Consider the following 19,102-nt stretch of genomic DNA (forward strand, 5'->3'; position numbering starts at 1 on the left):
ACAATGTCACATTGTCACATAGGGTTCTGCTACAAATCCTTAATTACAAAAAAAGAGGATCAGATGACTACAGCATCCAATACTGGGGTCTCCAGGCGGCATGGGGGTCTTTGATCAAGAAAATCCAATTATTTGTGTATATACATTTCCCACATAGTGATTACTTCATTAATTGTCCCGCCTTTATCTCCTCCCTTCCCAGCCCCCCTAATAATCAGCTCCTTTATCCAGACCAACAAACACACCATAGGAGCTTTGTGGATTCAAAGGATTTGCTTTCCCCTCTCAAAGAGCCGCTATTCTTTGATGATTGGGCAGCGGCAAACTTCAAAGTAATAAATCTTATTTCTGACTGGCTGGCGGCCCACCAAAGTCCTTATCAAATTCTAAGAAGTGATCCCTCACTCTTCAGATAGACCAAGGATATATCGGAGAGAGGAAGCACTGGAGAGTGAAGCCCTGCTCGACAAGATATATTTTTTGTGTACCGCGAATGAGTATATTTGTCTAAATTAGTGCTTTTATTTTTTATTCGTCTTTACCGAGCGGAGGAGGACGTTTACCATGGCAGCAGTGGCTGTACTGCGGAATGAAACACTTCAGGCTTTTCTTCAGGTTTGTGCGCAAGTTTCTCTTCACTTTTCACCACTTTTAAGAACTTGTGAAGTTGCTAAATCCAGTTTATGCTCAAAATACGTGTCTTCTCATTTCCGACGCTAATTGTTTGGGGGCTTAATGAGTCCTGCTGCAACATGCCCCCAACTTTTGTGTCGCATCATCACGATTGACTTCATCATTTAGATTCAGATTTCAGACCAACTCAGACCGACCATTTCGTCATAATTAAAAGTGGCATAAATGTGTCATAAATGTGTTAAACTGAGATCATAACGTTAAAAAAAATGTGTGTCTCGGTTATCCAGGATCGTACTCCAAACTCTTCCCCAGAGAACTGTAAGCACTCTCCGCTGGCTCTCCTGGCTGCCACTTGCAACAGGATCGGGCATAACCACGGATCAAACCCCGCTGATTTCCTCCAGGTCCCCTACGATCCCACGCTGGGTTCTCCTTCGCGTTTATTTCACCCGTGGACTAACGAGGGAAACCCTCAGAGCAGCCTGGCCAACAACTCTACTTTCGGACTATCCTCCAAGCCCCAGCTCTCTGCGCACATCCAGAGCCCCTTCAGCTCCCACCACGAACTGCCCCTCACCCCTCCGGCGGACCCCTCGTACCCCTATGACTTCTCCCCCGTGAAGATGCTGCCTTGCTCCATGCAGTCCACCTGCCCTCCCACCTACGTCCCCGCCGTCAGCTACGCGGCTCCAGCGCCCATTCCGCCCGCGATGCCAAGTTTTGTCACGGGACCCTCCGGCCTTGTGCACCAGCAGCAGAGACAGTTGTCCCCAAACCCTGGAGAGGATATTCCGTGGTGGAGCCTCCAGCAGGGGAACCACGTAAGCCACTCTTCCTCACTCGGTCCTCACCGCTTCCAGCTGCAGAGAGGCTTGGTTCTGGGACACACGGACTTTGCGCAATACCAGACGCAAATCGCCGCTCTGCTGCACACAAAGTCCCCCCTCGCGACTGCGCGGCGGTGCAGGAGGTGCAGGTGTCCGAACTGCCAGTCCTCCACGTCCAGCGACGAGCCCGGGAAGAAGAAGCAGCACATTTGCCACATACCGGGTTGCGGGAAAGTTTATGGGAAAACTTCTCACCTCAAAGCGCACCTGAGGTGGCACTCGGGGGAGCGGCCGTTTGTGTGCAACTGGCTGTTCTGTGGCAAGAGTTTCACCAGGTCGGATGAGCTGCAGAGACACCTGAGGACTCACACAGGGGAGAAGCGCTTTGTTTGCCCGGACTGCTGCAAAAGGTTCATGAGGAGTGACCACTTGGCAAAACACGTCAAAACTCACCAGAACAAAAAGAGCAAATGCCACGACAAGACACTAGATCACGTGAAAAGAGAGGACACCAGGATGTTGTAACACACCTTATAGTCATCTTAAACAGTAGACTTTAAAATAGTGCAATACAGTCAGTGCTACACTAGTTACAAGTTCACAGTGAGCTGCATTTTTGTAGGGTACTTGGTTAATTTTGTTGGTCGATTTCTTACATCCTGACAATAGTTTCTAACATTGCTGGTCTGTGTAGCACATTTGTGTGTGTGTGTATATATATATATATATATAAAAAGTTTCATAAGTTAATTTGGGACCATGGAGGAGCTCATAAGTTTGAATTCACTGTCTATATCATATCAAGGAAGACAAGTTTTCAACTTGTGTTTTGATCAATGTCTTCGGTGGAAGATTTCACTCCCCTGTAAATGATATTTAATAGCTTTTGTTGAATGAAAGTGTCTGTTTTTGCTCCATATGGGGTGTTTATAAAAGCATGCTCTCCAGAAGATCTGCTATTGTTAATATGACCTAAATGCTGTGTGAGAATAAAAGTTATGACGTTTTCCTCATCTCAGAACAATTCATTTAATATCCCTCAGTTATATGAGTGATGATGAGGCATCCAGGCGGTATATATATTTTTTATTCATATCACATATCCCATGTGTGTGATTTGTAAAATGTTGCAGACTTAATGTTGTCAAAGTTTCCTGCCAGTAAAATCCAGTCATTAATTTTAGACTATATATTTTTAAATACTCGTTATTCTAAACGTAAATGTTTCCATCTTTTGAATACGGTAAAAAAAAAAGAAAAAGTAGCAGGACAGTGATTTTTTTATGACTATTATTAGTATTATCGTTACTTTTGAGGCTGTTCTGAAAATGTAAAAGAACTCTGTCGAGTCCCACTTTGCTGCTGTTTTTTAAAACAAAAGCCCAGAAAAATTTAGGCGAAGAGGCGACAGAATTTGATTTGGTGGGGAGTGAATTTTGAAAATCGCCACAGAAATAATGGAAAAATGTGCAGCCACCTTGTTGAGATGTACCTGTGTGTGCTGAAATTAGGCCACCAACTGGGTAAAAAGATGGATAAATAAATATTAAACATCCGTCTTCGTAAAAGGAATGAAAAGGACCGCTTCAAATATTTAATTAAGCTCCAAATTTCTGTATCAGAAGTGTTTTCCAGACCTGTAACACTGTCGTGTTTGGGCTATTGCACATAAGCTCATATTATCATGGTTTCTTATTCTCAGACATTCAATTGCAGGAACGCTCTTCAGTATTTATGCACTCTGATAGGTGGTGGATTTGTTTTGTGCCACTGTGTTGGACATTTCCTGTATTGCAGTGTCATTGTAATTGGAAATGTGAGCAATCAACAGAAAAACTCTTACTCTGAACATGTGATAGAATAGGTGACCCCGGGATATGCAGCAGCTGGATTTTTATGGCACTTGTGGCATACTAGATGTCACATTTACCACTGTGGTAATGCCTTGCTCAAAAGCATTTCTCTGTTTTACGACTGCATGCTCATGTGCTGCTTTCTCATCAGTTATTTCAAGTGTTTCACTTTGACTTCCTCCGCCCACATCATCTCTTGGTTGTTGGGGAGTAAAAGTGTCGACCTTCGGAGAAAAAAAAAATCCTGGGTTTCGAACCTTGAGGCTCTTCCTTTTCATACAACTTATCAACACAACAAAAAGTATTGAACTTTTTACAGATCAGATAGTGATACAGATCCAGTCATCTGATTTACTCATTCAGTAAGTAAAGCAGAGCATCATCACTGCCTGCCAGCAGTCACTCTGTTTGCCTCTATGTGGGATCTCTGAGAATGTCAGCATGAAAAGGAGGGCTGCCATTCAGAGGAGTTTTCAGAAAGAGTTTTCTGCCTCAACAGCGCCCCCTTTTGTAAGTTGCTGTTATCCATAAAAGCAGGCAAATATTATTCTTAGAATTGTAACAATAACATTTGCTCTCACAGATCTTTTCCCCTGTTTTTCTAACGCTCAGAGTGTTGTCACGGACAATTTAGAAAACACGACCTACTGAGCCAATGTTTCAGTCATTTTGTCGAACTTTATCCACCAGTGCACATGCAGCTTTAGCTCTCGTTTAGTTTACTTAATTATTCTGTTGCAAACTATTTTATGTGTTGATTTAAATTCAAGTATTGTTCCTTCACCAGAATTGAAAATTCAGGATGCAAACATGCCGTTATTCTTTAAACTTTAAATTCTTTAAAAGGACAAACCACAGACGGGCTGAATCCAGGTGGAATAAACTTGAAAAAGTTTATTAAGTGGCAGGAATTCATCCCATTAGTTTTAATGAATAATCACATGAAAAATGCTAAATACAGTATGGTCATCACTACTTGAAATTTTCAGGTATATTCAATACACCACCAATAATTGTACACTGGGCCTTAAATACCCAACAGATGATCACAACTGTTGCAGTTCTATGTTGAATTAAATGTTTTAAAAGTGGTATTTAGACCGGTTTTTGTCACTCCCTTATGACGTGTTGTTCGTGTGAGGCTGTGAGTTTCATTAGCCTGCTTCTAGTTTTCCAAAGAATCTGCAGGATATGAACGTATCACATTCGGCCAAAGAAGAAGAATAAAGTAGAAAAAATATCAAAAGCTACCATATAAAGTGTGATTTGACCACTTGAACTGTAAAAGTCTTTATCCAAATTTCATGATCCTATTATAAAACGAAGCCTATGGATGGATGTGTTGATTGCACCCAACCCGGCTCCTCACAATGGCTGCGATTTGGCTGCTATTCTTCGACTCTGCTGGAGGCCATATGGCTTAACTGTTTGTAGTGAGGATATCGTATGTTGTGGCTTAAGTTTATCTTCTGAAAGTTGAATGAAAGATTTATGAAGTTTTTAAATTCCATATCACAAATACCTCCTTAAATGTGACTGACAGAAAAGCTTCATTAGCTTTGCTGGGATAGGTATAATCGCAGGTTAAATGTTCATTCCCATCATTATACTCAGTGTGATTCCCCTTCTTTAACCCACTTTAAGACTGTCTATAAGTGGTTTATAAATATATAAATTAACCATCCAGACAGAAGGATGTTTTTACCCAGTGATATATATTTTTTTATTCTTAAATGGACTGCTTACTCTAACAAATACACTAAGACGGTAAGCTAAATATGTGTATAAAACTGGTACCTTTTAAAGTACTGGGTCCAAATAACAAGTAATAGTATAAAATTATAAACAGTATATAGTTACATGGTAAAGTTAACCCAATCTCAAGCCAAGCAGGGTACAGTTTTAAACTGCTGATTGTTGTTGCAACCATAATGAATGAATGACTATAAAGCAGCCGTTACCATATGAGAACATTAGTGAATCTTTTTTAGCTTTCTAAGGGTTCACTTACTTAACAGCTCTTGATAAATACATCTGTATCTGCATGTTGTGAGTGGTTACATCTTTGTATGCCGCTCCGCAAATGTGAAGCTGCTGTAACTGCAGCGTTAATACAAATGCTGGGTAAATGATCAAAGAACATTGCTAATACTTTAGTGTAACATTATGATATTCAAAGCCATCATAGCAGTTTAGCCAGTGATCCTTCCTCACTCTGCAGACGTTCAGAATAAAATGACTGACGAGCAAAAACCTGATACCAGCAACTCTGCTGCAGTCAGTGGAGGACACACATGTACAGCCGATAATCTTACAGCCTTGGAGCTGATGCTACGTTTTAGTTCAGCAAGAAGAGAAAAGGCTTGTGTAGACATTTCATAGGTACTGAGTCTGTAAGCTGAAATCAAGACAGCTATATTTGTCAATAACGCTGGGTTTCCTAGGCAACCGGATTGGCTGAATTGTCCTTGCATCCAGTCTACAGCTACAGAGTGATGCATGATGAGGGAATCACTTCCTATGTGGATGACCCATTAAGCATAATTTATTTTTCAGCTATGATTTAAAACAGTTTTCACAGTCAAATAAAAACACTGTCAACATTTTGAAGATTGATGGCTATTGTTTGTTTTTTGTTTGTGTTTTTTTTAAGAACAGAGAGTAGTGTGCTTTTAGACAGTGGCCTAAAAAAGCCGTAGCCACCGTGATGTCATCTCGGTTTTAGACTCCACAGTTTAAAGCTTTAGGTCGAACTATCTGTCTGCTGCCACGTTGGCTTCTTTAAGACAGAAGTTAACTGTCATCTTTCGGGGTCTGTGACCACCCAAGTTTAATATTTAAGTTTTGTTTATTTTGATATTTTCTGTTATTTATATTTTCATATTCAGGCCTTATTGTCTTTTTTTTCTTTTGACTTTTTCATGATATTTCCAGGTTGTGTTTTCTTAGTACTTTTAGTAACTATTTATTCCACGAAGTCATTTTTCCTCTCCTTCTGTGTTTGCATTTATGCGTCCTGTGTTTAGTCACTTCCTGTTTTAATTTGTTAACTGCTAATTTAGTGTTTTCTTTAGTTTTGTTTCCCCTTGACTTCTTAGCTAGATTCTGTGCACCTGTGTTTTGTTTTACACAGCTGTGTCCCCTCTCCCCAATAACCTAGTGTGTATCTATTTAAGCCCTTAGTTTTCCTCAGCTCTTCATCACATTGTGTCGCTCATACTGTTCTCCTGCTGTCTGGTTTCCCTTGTTTGGATTTATGGACATTTGGTTTCTGCTGCTTACCTGAATATAGATTAGTTTGTTCATTAAGTTTGGCCTCAAGTCTTTATTCTGAGTCAAAATTATTCACCAAATATGCCATTAACTTAGCTACATTATAATCAGTGGGTGGAGCACTAAGTTATCAGCTAACACTCGTTAGCTTGGGTAGCAAACAGTAATCACAAACTGTACTACTAAAGCACAAGTAAATGCTGGAATTTCTCTCACTAAAACAGAAGCAAGCCATAAATTAGCTGGGCTCCCGCATCACACAAACAGAGCGAAGAGGTCCAATTTAATCACTCAAAGTAGTGGATGAAGCCTAGCAGACACAGCTGGCTCCAGATACCAATATTGGGATGTCTGTCAATCAAAACAGCCACACCCTTCAGTCAAATATTCATGTGGATGAGTTATAAATACATCCAGCACACTCAGAGCTCATATAATGGGGGGGAAAATATCCATAGAAGGTAAAAATGTTTTGTACCAGGATCTAAACATGACTCTTTTTTTTTTAATGAGGTAAAGTTTTAACGTTTTACATGGGCGTCTAAAGGGATTGACTCCATGTTTGAGCCAGTGGAGGAACTACCACTTTTGTGTTAGCTTAATTTTTAGCTCGGAAGGTTGCCAAGCTAGTCAGTGCTAGCAAGCTACATCCATCCATCAAGTCCTAAGCAAGAAAAGTTTCACTAACAAAAACAGGAGCATAGATGGGCTGTACCACCAGATCATTTGTTTGTCAGATAATTTCATCAAGATGCTCCAATAAGAAACCAGCACCCCAAACACTGTCAAGAGATCCAGTTTAGCGGCCTCCATTGGAAGAACTGCAGTTTTTGGTGCTTCGGTGCTGGAGACAGAAGACTGCAGAGGTTTGTGTTTTCCTCTTTATTGGTGATGTCTTGCAAAGACTGGAGCCAGTAAAAGGCTTTCTGTCCTGTTTATCATTATCCGCATGAATAACACATTTGTGACTGAGGTTAGCTGCTGTTTGTCATTATTAGATGGAAAATATTAAACCTCCTTATTTTAAATCTGAATGCCTGCCAGCTGAAACGAGGGGCCTTACCTTGTGGTTTCCTTGCTTGGCTAATTTCTGAATACTTGGCGCTTCCCTTTTGTGAAAAGCAATAGTTTCACATACTGTGAATTTGCAAGGCTTGGATAAAAGTGAGCAAACAAATCATTGAAAACAAATAGTCAGCAAATTGATTTGTAATTTTCGCCCTTATCCTAAAACTGTCTTCATAGGAATGAAAGATGCTTTCTGACACTTTAATCGCTGAGGAAATGCATCACACGAGAAACTCGATTTCAGCTCTTCTACGCATTCACTGCGAGAAGGAGATTGTGATTTTCATGTCTCACAGGAGGCCCCGTTTAAACCGTATTCAGTGGTTAAAAAACGGACTTGATCAGGCGACGGTAGTAAACCTCATATTGTAGTTTAATCAGGATGACCTCATCCCATTTGTAAAGCAAAACAGTGAGAGAGAGAATCAGAAACACGAAAGAAATATAATCCCTATGTTGTACTTCTCCTACATCGCAGATGTCATTGCTGTATGATTATATGGAGACGCTGCGATTTATTTTCCAGTGTGAAATAATTCCTCTGATTGCTACCAGTCATTTTGAGCCATTTACATTTTTATGAGAAAATTAAAGGATTGTACTTTTGTACGTTTTAATTGGCTCTTAAGGGGGAAAAAAGGCTATTGGGTATTTAAACCATGAAAAATTGTTAAATTGGATTCTAACTTTGACTTCTTGCATCGAGACATATAAAAGTGTTTTGATAAAGAGAAAATTTCATGCTAGTTGTGATTAAAAAGGGGGACTCGTGAATGGAGATTTATGTGTAAGAGGTCAGACAGACTGAGTCTCACGCTGGGCCCCATGTTTTATACATCAGTACACAGTGATTAAAATGTAATTAAAACATGTCATTTTCTTTATAACTAATTCCCTTTTCTCCTTTATTGATTACATAAATATGTTTAAATGCTGATAAGCATTTACTCAGCTGCTCAGTGTATGCCCCAGTAACACAATGCAGTGCAGCGACTGGAACCAGCAGCTCCCCTTGGACACGTTTTATTCCCTAAGGAGTCAGGATCTAACAGTGTTTATATTCTGTCCTTGACCCTGTTTAAATTTGACCCACACTGAGGAATTATTTTTCTGTGAACTTCAACTAAAGAAGTAAAAAGCCGTTTTTATTCCTAACAGCTTAAACAGTTTGTTTTTATTGTTTTCTGTGCAGTGACGAAAGATGCCACTCTTATGTCTGTACATTAAATGTGTACACTCATTAGACACTTTATATGTACACCTTGCTTAAAAAAGGGAAGTACCCCCTTTAGCCTTCAGAACTGCCTTAATTCTTTGTGGCATTGATTCAACAATGTGCTGCAAACATTTAGATTTTGGTCCATGTTGACATGATAGCGTTGCAGAGTTGCAATTGATTTATCACGTGCACATTCATGATGTGAATCTCTTTGCCACCACATCCCAAATACGTTTTGGTTTGAGATTTATTTATTTTTTAACCGTCGAGGCCTTTGAGTACAATGAAGTCATTGTTATGAGCAAGAAAGCAGTTTTAGATGATGACAGGAGTGGGAAACAGTGTGGTCTTCTGCTGCCGTAACCCGTCTGCTTCAAGGTTTGACGTGTGGAGATGCTCTCGGAGATGCTCTTCTGTTGTATTGATGTCAGCTTGAAGCGGTCTGGGCATTCTCCCTGACAGCAACAAGGCATTTATCTTTTTTTGTTTTTTTATTTTTTGCCTTTAACGTTCATTGGCAGGATAGTAGAGCAGACAGGAAAGCGGGAAATGATATGTGGGAAATGGCTTTGGCCAAATGCAAATCTGGGCCTCTGCAGTAGCCAACATGTTTTTTTGGCCCAGAGAACTGCAACTGCTCATTGGATGTTTTCACTTTTTCAGGTTATTCCCTGTAAACTCTAGGGATGGTTGCTTGGGAAAATCCAAGTACATCAGCAGTTTCTGAAATACTCAAACCAGCCTTTCTTGATGTTTCCATTTTCAGAGTTTCAGAGTTGATACAAACACCTGAAATATTTATGCTTTTTTAACTTAAATTAGATTAAAATGTACAAAATGAACCTCATGTCCTGTTAAATAAGACTTGAAACCATCGACTCAGACCCTGAACTAATCAGAAACGTGTTTATTGATGTTTTAAAGCAAGTTAGCAAGTGTGCCCCTCTCCGATGGTATATTTATTTGTGAAAACAGAGAAGATGCCCCCTGCTGGCTGGTATAGTGAATTAGGACATTTTTGCACTGACTTCCTTTTTCAGATGCAGGCTGAAGCTGAGCATCATCCTAAATGAAAAAAACTCTACTGGGTGCACTTATGGCGCATGCTTAGTTATCATGTTGTCATGTGGTGTAAAGGTAATCATGAATGACTGAGCAAGCAGCATACAGTAGTATGTAAATTTACAAATATCTATCATTTAATCATTAACAGAAGATGTCTTTAAAGTGGATCTGTTATTTTTTTCCTTATTTTTTGTCAGAGATTATTATTGTTATTATTATAAAGATCACAAGTTTCAGATAATGAGGTTAGTGCAGATATAACCAATACCTGTGAGCCACAAGCTTGGGCTTCAGTTTCCCTGATGAGAGCTGATTATCTTGAGCAGTAAGCCCCACCCACAGTCTGTCCAAACCTTCTGTTTTCACAGGACAGCCAATCGGGTCAAAGATGGCTTAAATATAGAGGGCTGCACAAAGGCCTTCTATAAGTTAATTTTTGATTAAGCTGTTCCTCATTGATTCCAAGATAACTACTTAGTATTTTATTTTACATGCTGCATTGTAAATAACTAGCAATTAAATGCTTAATTGAATAATTCTATTTGTGAAAGAAATAAAAGCAGTTTTAAACACTTTCGTTTTGGTTTTGGAGAAGAGGGAGAAACTCTGGGATTTGGACTGATAGCTCGAGGTCTTCTAAACATCCTGGCTACGGCCCTGAAAGTTTTATGATTGCTGTTGATGGTGTCATAGTTTCACCTGCTTTAATAAGATCAAACGATGATTTTCACACAGTGCAGTGTTAGCCCATTTTACCCTTAATCCACAGCGCTGAGCTCCAGGTTAAGAGCTGAACGTCACCTTGCTTCGTCTCTCAGCAGGGGTCTGTTCGCTGCAGGCAAAAGAAGAGTTGTTTTTCTGGGTTTAACTGTTAGCAAAAGATGTGACTGTAATGGCAAATGATTAATCTGTGCTGTTTAAATGTAATTTCGTCTCTTGTCTGCATATTGTTATGTGAGAACTTTATAGTGTACGACTTGGTAAAGTCATTGATTATAAAGTGGCACTTGAGATCTGTGCAGCCTTGACTCAGAGATGGAAAGACTAAAGTCAGGATCAAAGGAGATTCACTTCCAGCTCCAAGCTCAGGGGGAAGCAACTGGACCCCACACGGTCTCCTTCTTACTGCCACAAAAACAGAAATGGATAAACAGTTTTCCTCCTTGAAAGCTCCTTCATTCCTCCTTCTCACTTAGCTATATATAGTAGATGCTTGAATTCTGCCCCCTCTTGTGGACAGTTTAAACAGCTTCTGGTGGAGATCAACTTTAACTCTTATTCCTTCTGGTTTTTAATCATTTGTTGTTGTTGTTGTTTTTATAATTCCTCCTTTTCAGGTTACACTCTCCCTGTTTAACACTTCAGCAGCTGCTTCTTAGTAAAGACCTCCTGGAAGCAGATAGGTGTATAAAGATGTGACTGAGAAGAAATGCATAAAGCTGGAAGTGAAGTGAAATGATAGCAAATTACTGAATGCTGTACATTTTTTTTAAATAATTATACATTTGCTAAAGCTTGTTTGCTTTTGATATTTGCAAAATATCAATTTTCTTCTGCTTATCCAATTTAGGGTGACAGAGGTGCTGGGGCATATCACAGGACAAGTTTTCAGTCAGTCTCTTGAGGCACCTGTTCTTTTCATTTGGAGCTATATAAATAAATTTAAACTGAAATTGAATTGTTTTAGCCCTAACCCAGAGATACAGACAAAGACTCACGTGCATGTCTTTGGTCTTTGAGAGGAAGCCAGAGTACCCAGAGGGTATCAATGCAGGCACGAGGAGAAAATACAAACTCTACACAGAAAGGACCCCAGCCAATCGGTAGATTCAGAACCAGGAACCTTAAATTATTTGCACATTAGCTGTAATTTGTATATAGAAGATTAAAAGTAGCAGCAGCCAAGGCTTCTAAAGCCTTTGTTTTAGCATTTCTGAGTTATGAAACGTATCTGGATGAGAGGCTGAAGTGCCAAGTTATGAGTTAATATTAGCAAGCTTGGTTAGCAAAGTGCATCCTTAGAAACTAATTAGTGCTGAGTAGGACACAAAAAAATGCTGCATTTTCCCTCAGAACAAAATGGGACCACTTACAATCTGTTAGTATAATTAAGTACACAGCAGCATCTCAATGAGTGAATCTTGGATATACAAATTATTGCATGTCCCACAGTTTATTGGAGTTATACAGGTCCAAAACTGAGGTCATATTTTTTGGCCTTCCAGTATTAATTGATGGACTGAAGGATAACTTAGGCTCTTTAAGTTCTTTTATTAAAGCACAGATTAAAAACAGATTTTCCCACTTTGGGATGCTCTTGCACGCTAATTTGAAATTCGACAGATGAATTAATACTGCGATCAAAAGCTGGTTCTTTGAGCTCAGAACCATCTCCAGACTAAAATCTTTCTTAAAACAATGAGATCTGGAAATGGTTGTATGTGATTTTGTTACATCCAGACTGAACTGCTGTAATGCACCACACTGTGGAGTTAATCAGTCAGCTCTTGCTTGTCTACAATAGTCCAAAATCCAAAAGAAAAAGAGAGGGAGATTACATTACTTCAGTGTTGGCAGCCTTGTATTGGCTCTGCGTTACACAATCCAGTATAAAGGGAGACTGTTTGTGTTCATAGCCTTAAATGTTTCCACACCTGCATATGTGGTAGATACACTTCATCCACGCACTCCCTCAAGATCATTAAGGCCTGCTTCCCAGTCACTCTGTCCCATTCTTCAGTCAAAGCTTCTTTAAAAAAAAGGGGGTTGTGCCTTTGCTGTCGCTGTACCAAGAATCTGGAATGATCCTCAGAAATGCGTCAACTGTGACTGTCTTTGAACCCAAGCTAAATACATGCCTTTTTGTGTTTCAAGGTCTTGGAAACAGCTGATCTGAACTGTGGTTGGCAGATAAGTTGTTACTGCACTGAACCATTTATTTAACCATAAAGCACTTTGTTTTTAAATGTCCTATATAAATAAAATGTACCTACTTACTTATATTCTTGATGTTTATGAGATAATTGCCTTTAACCACAACCACACAGCCACAATCCAAGTTTATCCAATAAATCCAATTATTAGTTTGGCAGAAAGCTTAGTAATAATTTGAAATTCTTAAATGTCATATTTTTTCATAGTATGAGGACTTTAAATTGTACCCTGTAAATCTTCTTCTTTCTTTAAGTCTTGCCACAGATCATCTGCTTCCATCTCACCCCGTCCCTATTACCCCCTTCTGCCACACCAGCCCTCTGCATGTCCTCCTTCACTACATCCATGAACCTTTTAGCATTAGCATGATGTAGAGTTAAAGTGGTCAATGATGCTTTAGACATGGACATGTGGATATTGTTAAAGTTCAAGCAATTCAACTTCCCCTGACTGTAGTTGTAGGTTATTCTGGCCCTGACTGTCTTCAGGGAAGTCAGAGCTGGGCAGCTGTAGGCTTCTTAAAGCCTTTTCCACAGACTGTAATGGAGCTGTCCAGTGCTGAAAACACCACAGTCTCAAAAACAGTTTTTATAGATCGTGACACAGCGTGTGATGTGACCTTTAATCGGTTTCAAGATGATCCATCATCAGAAGAACAAGGATAACAAATCTCCCAGAATCCAGGAGTGGGTGATCTTTGCTCCTGATTGGCCGCCTCGTGCGTGTCCACTCATGTCCCGTGCCTTCACGTATGACGGTGACGTGTTCCAGATTAATGGGCCAGTTTATAATTAGATTCATGGAGTATTTCTGGAAATAGACCACTTGTGCTGGGCTCCTGGAGTACCCATTCTTGGTTTCTCACTGCCACCTTGTGGATTTTTCGCCCGTGTCAGCGCGCCGCTGGTGTCGTAGGTTACATCTTCACCGCTCAGCACCGATCTGTCTGCACAGAAAGTGTGGAAATAAGATGTTTGTGACAGCTCTATGTTCTGCATTTAATCACACGTGGCGTTGGGACTGCTCGGCATGGCTTCTTATTGATTCCCCGTTCGATGTGCTGAAATAGAAGAATCCCTCGTGGTGTTCGTGGGGTTCTAATAAATAAATAAATAAATAAATAAATAAACAAGAGCAACAAAATGAGTGTTTCAGGCTCGTGATTGTGTCGCTTTGTGTGATGCCCTCTTGTTTTTTTCCACAAGCGCAAAAAAAAAAAAAGCAGCGCTCCCCCTCCTCCCCCCTTTAAAGATCCTGATCCCTCCTCATGCTCACGGAATCAAACTTCAACTCCATGTTCGTGACTAGGATTCAGACCAGAGCTGTATAGATCCGGAGACAAGCAACCCCCCCACACACCCCAAAAAAGTGGCTCTTTAGGGGGCCGAAAGCGGCGCCATTCAGTGTCACACCTGCAGACTGCTCTGCTGCCTCACAGATATGCTGCACCGCTGGAGGTAGCACCGTGAGTCATCCGTGCGCAGTGACAAAAGAAAGACAAAGCTCGCTTTAAATGTCAGCAAATCAAAGTCTCATCAACACAAGCAAGGTCACCTTGTGTCGGATCTAACGGAGAGCCGGGACTCGGGTCTATTGTTTCTTCTTCGTCTTGTTTGAGTGGAAGAGCGCGGCAGGCTCTCGTCCAGGATTCAGTTTAGTCACAAAAAATTTTTCTTTTTCTTTTTTGTTTTTTGGACTGTACCTGTTCACCTGGACACACATAGACGCGGTAAGTGGCTTCATTCTTCATTTTCAGGGTTTACTGTAGTAAGCCAGCACGCAACAAAAGTCTCCTTTATTGCCATCGATGCTCTAACAGGTGTTTTTATAAAGCGGGAGAGGTTCCTTTGACACTTCTAGGTTTAAATTACACGTTGGCCCAGTTTGCACGCAAATTGCACGTATTTGTGTTTTTTATTTTTGAAAAGGTTTCGAATATAAAAATAATATTTGAATCTTTAATAACCGCATGGGGGGAGGGAATGAAGATGCACGTCGTCTATTTCCGTGGGTTGACTTTAACCTGGGCCGGTGAGAGGAATGATCACCTTGAACTAATATTTGTCATTGATATTAGTGTGGCTCAAGCTAATGACTGATTACCAATAAGGCCATGATATTAATTGGAGAAAGTATAAATAAATAAATAATAGTATTAATATTATTATTATATTATTTGCATATTTTTTTAAACTTTCGGCCTAACATCCAGAAACAATATGGTTAAATGTTTTACATTTTTAATAGCTTAGCCAGAATAATTAGGGTTATTAATAAGCTCTGTTGTGGTAAAAAAATAACCATCATTCAGATCTCCTGAGCAGTGAGCGATGTTACTGAAATGATGTGATTCTGTCAGAAAGGGTTTAATTAAATAGTTAACTGTTAGTTGTGCGTAAACGTAAAGTGGTAATGTTTTAGTTATACATTTATTTTTGTAGCTTGGGCTGAGAATTTGAAGCCCCAAATCAACTTGTTAGAGAGACTGTGCCCTTGTCGTCCACAGAGTCTCCAAGTTGAGCATCTCTTTCAGTGTTAAAGAGGAAGAGGCACATTTTTGTTTTTTAAGTCATACACGCGGTATTGTTTCTGTTCCCCTGTCATTGGATAGCCCAGAGACAGCTTTGGGAGGGGAATAAAGGAGAAAAAAAAAGTGACCAGGCTTTTTGAGGTGAGGACTTTGGCACAGGGTCTCGGGAGTGATGGCGGCGTCTGCACCCTCCTCTTCTGGCGGCGATCCGGATCCCAACTCGACAAATTTACGGCCACCGGGCTCAAGTAGGTCCATTACAGATAAAATGCTATTTCACGTGTGCTATTTACTTTGTGGGCAATGCCATTAATCATTTTCATCGAGGGAGGGAGAGAAAGAGAGAGTGCGGGTGGTGGTGGAGGAGGGGGGGGGGGGGGGGGTGGAGAACATGAAAGAGAAAAATTCCGCTGCCATTTGCGAGAGAGAGAGAGATAGAGAGCTTACTTCGCCACAAATCACCGCTGCATTTCATTCACCATACGGTCCCCTCACCCCCCCCCTCCACCCCTCCCGGCATCTGCGTGGCAGACCAGTGCTGCTGTCAGAAAATGATGTCCTCTACTAACATCACACTGCAGGCGATTAGCCTGGAAGACAAGCCCGGAGGAGCACCACCGGAGAGAGAGAGAGAGAGGATTTTTTATTATTATTATTATTATTATTATTATTATTATTATTATTATTATTATTATTATTTTATGTTTTTACTCATTTCTAAATTAAAGTGCCTTCATGGAATAATAGAAATTGCGTCTGAAGTTGCTGTTAAAAGCCTGCCCTAATAAATTGCTCCTAATGGCACACTTGAGCGCTGTAGCCTTCGAGAAAGGGCACTGTGCAGTCCTTTCACTGGCAGCGGATACAAGCACGAGTCTGGGGTCTAAAATCATGTAACAGGTGTAGACGTGAAATAAGCACAGATGCTGGTGAATTTAAGCTTTTGCTGTGTTTCTTCCAGTCCTGTGTGATCTTGGGTAACCTGTAGGAATGGCTTTGCGCGTGCAGTATATGTGTCTCTAATGCACTGCGCTGGTTGCTTCACATTAGGCCCATGCATTGCCTGGCTTTTCTATACATCTGCACGTCTGCAAATGTATTGTGTGCTTTTAATCCTATATGAAAATGCTTGTTCAGCCTGTTTTTATTTATTTATTTATTTATTTTTCATTTTTCTATTTTTCTTTTCTCTGTCTCATTTCTAGTGGGTTGGGGGGGGGGGGGGGGGGGTCTTTTAAAGTACGTCCAGTGAGCTGAGCCCAGCGATGATTTATCTAATGAGCCAAAGCAAGGGTTAAATTGGGATGTGGGAATGGGACCGATCACCTCCTCCTCCTCCTATCTCCCCACTCTTACCACCCCACCCCTGCACTCCCTCCACCCCTAAATTGCTGTGTTTCTCTTTTTTTTTCTCGAGGATTTCGCCTTTGCTTCCCATCCAAGGTGCCCCATCCCCTCTCTGGCTGGAAGCACTTGATAACACAGTAATTCTCTATCTGTCACTGGCCGGCAGGCTCATGTATACCCACGCTTGCATTTTTAACCAGCATCTTTTCACTCAATCAAGCTGGCATGGGATCAAAGAGCTAATTAATTTTAAGTCCATGCCCAGGTCATGAACGGTGACAGGCGCTGAAAATACAGCACTGCCCCCCAGAGTGCGGCTAAATGTTAAAATACTCCAAAGAAACTATTTCTTTTGCTTTAGCATTCTTCATCATTCTCATTTTCTTCTCATCATTTATTTTCATGTGTAACTGTTCAAGCTAAAAAATAAATAAATGCATTCAAAATGAAAGAGTGCATTTCTTTCTGTGAGGCCTTCTCTAATAGTTTTCCCTCCTTTAAATGTCAGGTTATGATGCTTGGTGTGGAGTTGCGCATGGCTGTACTAGAAAATTGGGGATGAAAATATGTGGTAAGTTCGCCCTTTTTTTCCAATATTATATTTTTTTTCTGAATAAATCTGCATCTCTCAATGATCGAAGCTAATATTCTACAAACATGACTGTAGGCTTCACGGCCTGCATCGTTTTACTCGCGGCTCGTTTGGAAACAGCGCTGATTGCTGCTCTAATTAGATTTTTAATTCCCTTCCTCGCGAATAAAAACCCGCAAGACTAACCAGCATTAAGCAGTTTATTAAATTACCCCCACCCCCCAATCTCATCTCGCCATTTTACACAAAATGGGAAAAAATGCTTCAGCTGCCAAAAACCCATCAATTGATGCCCGAGTCAGAGCTGATGAAATTAAAGAGGGAATTATGCGGGATGGATTTTCCGATTTCCACCTTCAGAGTCCATTTGAGCCTGACACTAACTAACCAAGGACAGCTACCATACTGGTGAATGTCACGCACCAGTGCGCACTACAATTATTTTTTGGTATCTTTCACCGACACGTTTTACTGGTTTTTGTTATGGTCATTAAATAGAATCCACAACTACGCGCCAAAATAGAGAAAGAAACACAAAAACAACGATTTCTTATTTAGAATTAAATGTCAGAGGTTTTTAGCTGTATTGTTTTATTTGTATTCATATATTCGTATGAATGTATGACTACTTGTGTTCTCCGCTGCACAGTAAAGTGCACAACGTGTCTTAATAAGAATTTACATTCACTAAACGACAGCCATTTGTTTTTGCCTGGCTGGAGTTTGGTGCTGATGTCACTGGCTTCAACCTCCCAAAGAGGTATCAAACCCCACCCGTCCGTGAATAGGACAGAATGGGAGCCTCTTCTCATTCAAAATAAAGGCAGAGAAAGGACAGAGCGAGAGAGAAAGCGGGAGAGACGAGATAAACTGGAGAAACACGAAAACAGAAGTACTCGTTATTGTGCATGTTATAGTGGGGAAAGCTGCAGCTCTCATCATGTTTGGGAAGTGTTTTCATCCTCCGGACTCCTCTTCTTCATATTTAGGATTCCTGCAGAAGAACAACAATCTGGAGGAGAGGAGCAGGATTGTGAGTTCCTTCAAGGAGCGCACAGCCAGGAACCTGCTGTCCTGCGATAACAGCGGCGGAGAGGCGCGTTTCAGGCGAACAGAGTCCGACTTCTCCAATCTGTACGCCAGAGGTAGGCTTAAAATACAAAGAAAACCCGTATGTTCGTTATATTTTAACATCATCATTATATATTAGGCCTAAATTCACCCATAAACCTGTGGGAAATTCTTGGATTCTTGTGCAAGAATAATTTTCTCAAAAATGTCTTTATTGAATTTGATGGTTTAAGAAAATGAAAACATAAAAGTAATAAGTTGTAGGGAGATCCTGAGGTTCCCAAAAAATAAAAATAAAATTGTAAAACATGTAAAAATCAGAAAGAATAATTTAAAAAAGAAGAAAAAAAGATGAACTCAAAAACACAAATAAATGCAGATGACCTTTGTCATTTTTTAGAGCTGCTACCTGCCAAAAATGGAGAGGAGCCAACCATGCAGTTCTTGCTGGAGGTCGTGGAAATCCTCACCAGCTACATCCGGAAGACCTTTGACAGGTCTACCAAGGTCCTGGACTTCCACCATCCCCACCAGCTGCTGGAGGGCATTGAGGGCTTCAACCTGGAGCTCTCTGACCAGCCTGAGTCTCTGGAGCAGATCCTAGTGGATTGCAGAGACACGCTGAAATATGGAGTGAGAACAGGTATGAGGCCTGCAGACTGTAGCGCTAATCAATAACTTTCATTA

The 19,102-nt window shown here is 40.6% G+C and overlaps 2 protein-coding genes across 2 annotated transcripts in view; both read left to right on the forward strand.

Annotated features, from left to right (window-relative positions):
• The first annotated feature begins 263 nt into the window (after positions 1 to 263).
• On the forward strand, positions 264 to 2,470 carry sp5a (Sp5 transcription factor a). Its single transcript, XM_005918144.3, has 2 exons — positions 264 to 615; positions 924 to 2,470. Exons 1-2 carry the CDS (start codon positions 565 to 567, stop codon positions 1,986 to 1,988), a joined length of 1,116 nt encoding a protein of 371 aa, XP_005918206.1. The 5' UTR covers positions 264 to 564; the 3' UTR covers positions 1,989 to 2,470.
• Positions 2,471 to 14,124: 11,654 nt separating this feature from the next.
• Positions 14,125 to 19,102, forward strand: part of LOC121814246 (glutamate decarboxylase 1-like) — an 11,358-nt gene continuing 6,380 nt past the window's right edge. Inside the window, exons 1-5 of the mRNA XM_042219230.1 lie at positions 14,125 to 14,604; positions 15,487 to 15,653; positions 17,261 to 17,323; positions 18,334 to 18,489; positions 18,816 to 19,058. Coding sequence (XP_042075164.1) covers positions 15,578 to 15,653; positions 17,261 to 17,323; positions 18,334 to 18,489; positions 18,816 to 19,058 — 538 coding nt within the window. The 5' untranslated portion in view covers positions 14,125 to 14,604; positions 15,487 to 15,577. The remainder of the gene's footprint in view (positions 14,605 to 15,486; positions 15,654 to 17,260; positions 17,324 to 18,333; positions 18,490 to 18,815; positions 19,059 to 19,102) is intronic.

The sequence above is a fragment of the Haplochromis burtoni genome, unplaced genomic scaffold (genome assembly GCF_018398535.1).
Source record: "Haplochromis burtoni strain Fernald_Lab_line unplaced genomic scaffold, NCSU_Asbu1 Contig_29, whole genome shotgun sequence".
Taxonomy (NCBI): Eukaryota; Metazoa; Chordata; class Actinopteri; order Cichliformes; family Cichlidae; genus Haplochromis; species Haplochromis burtoni.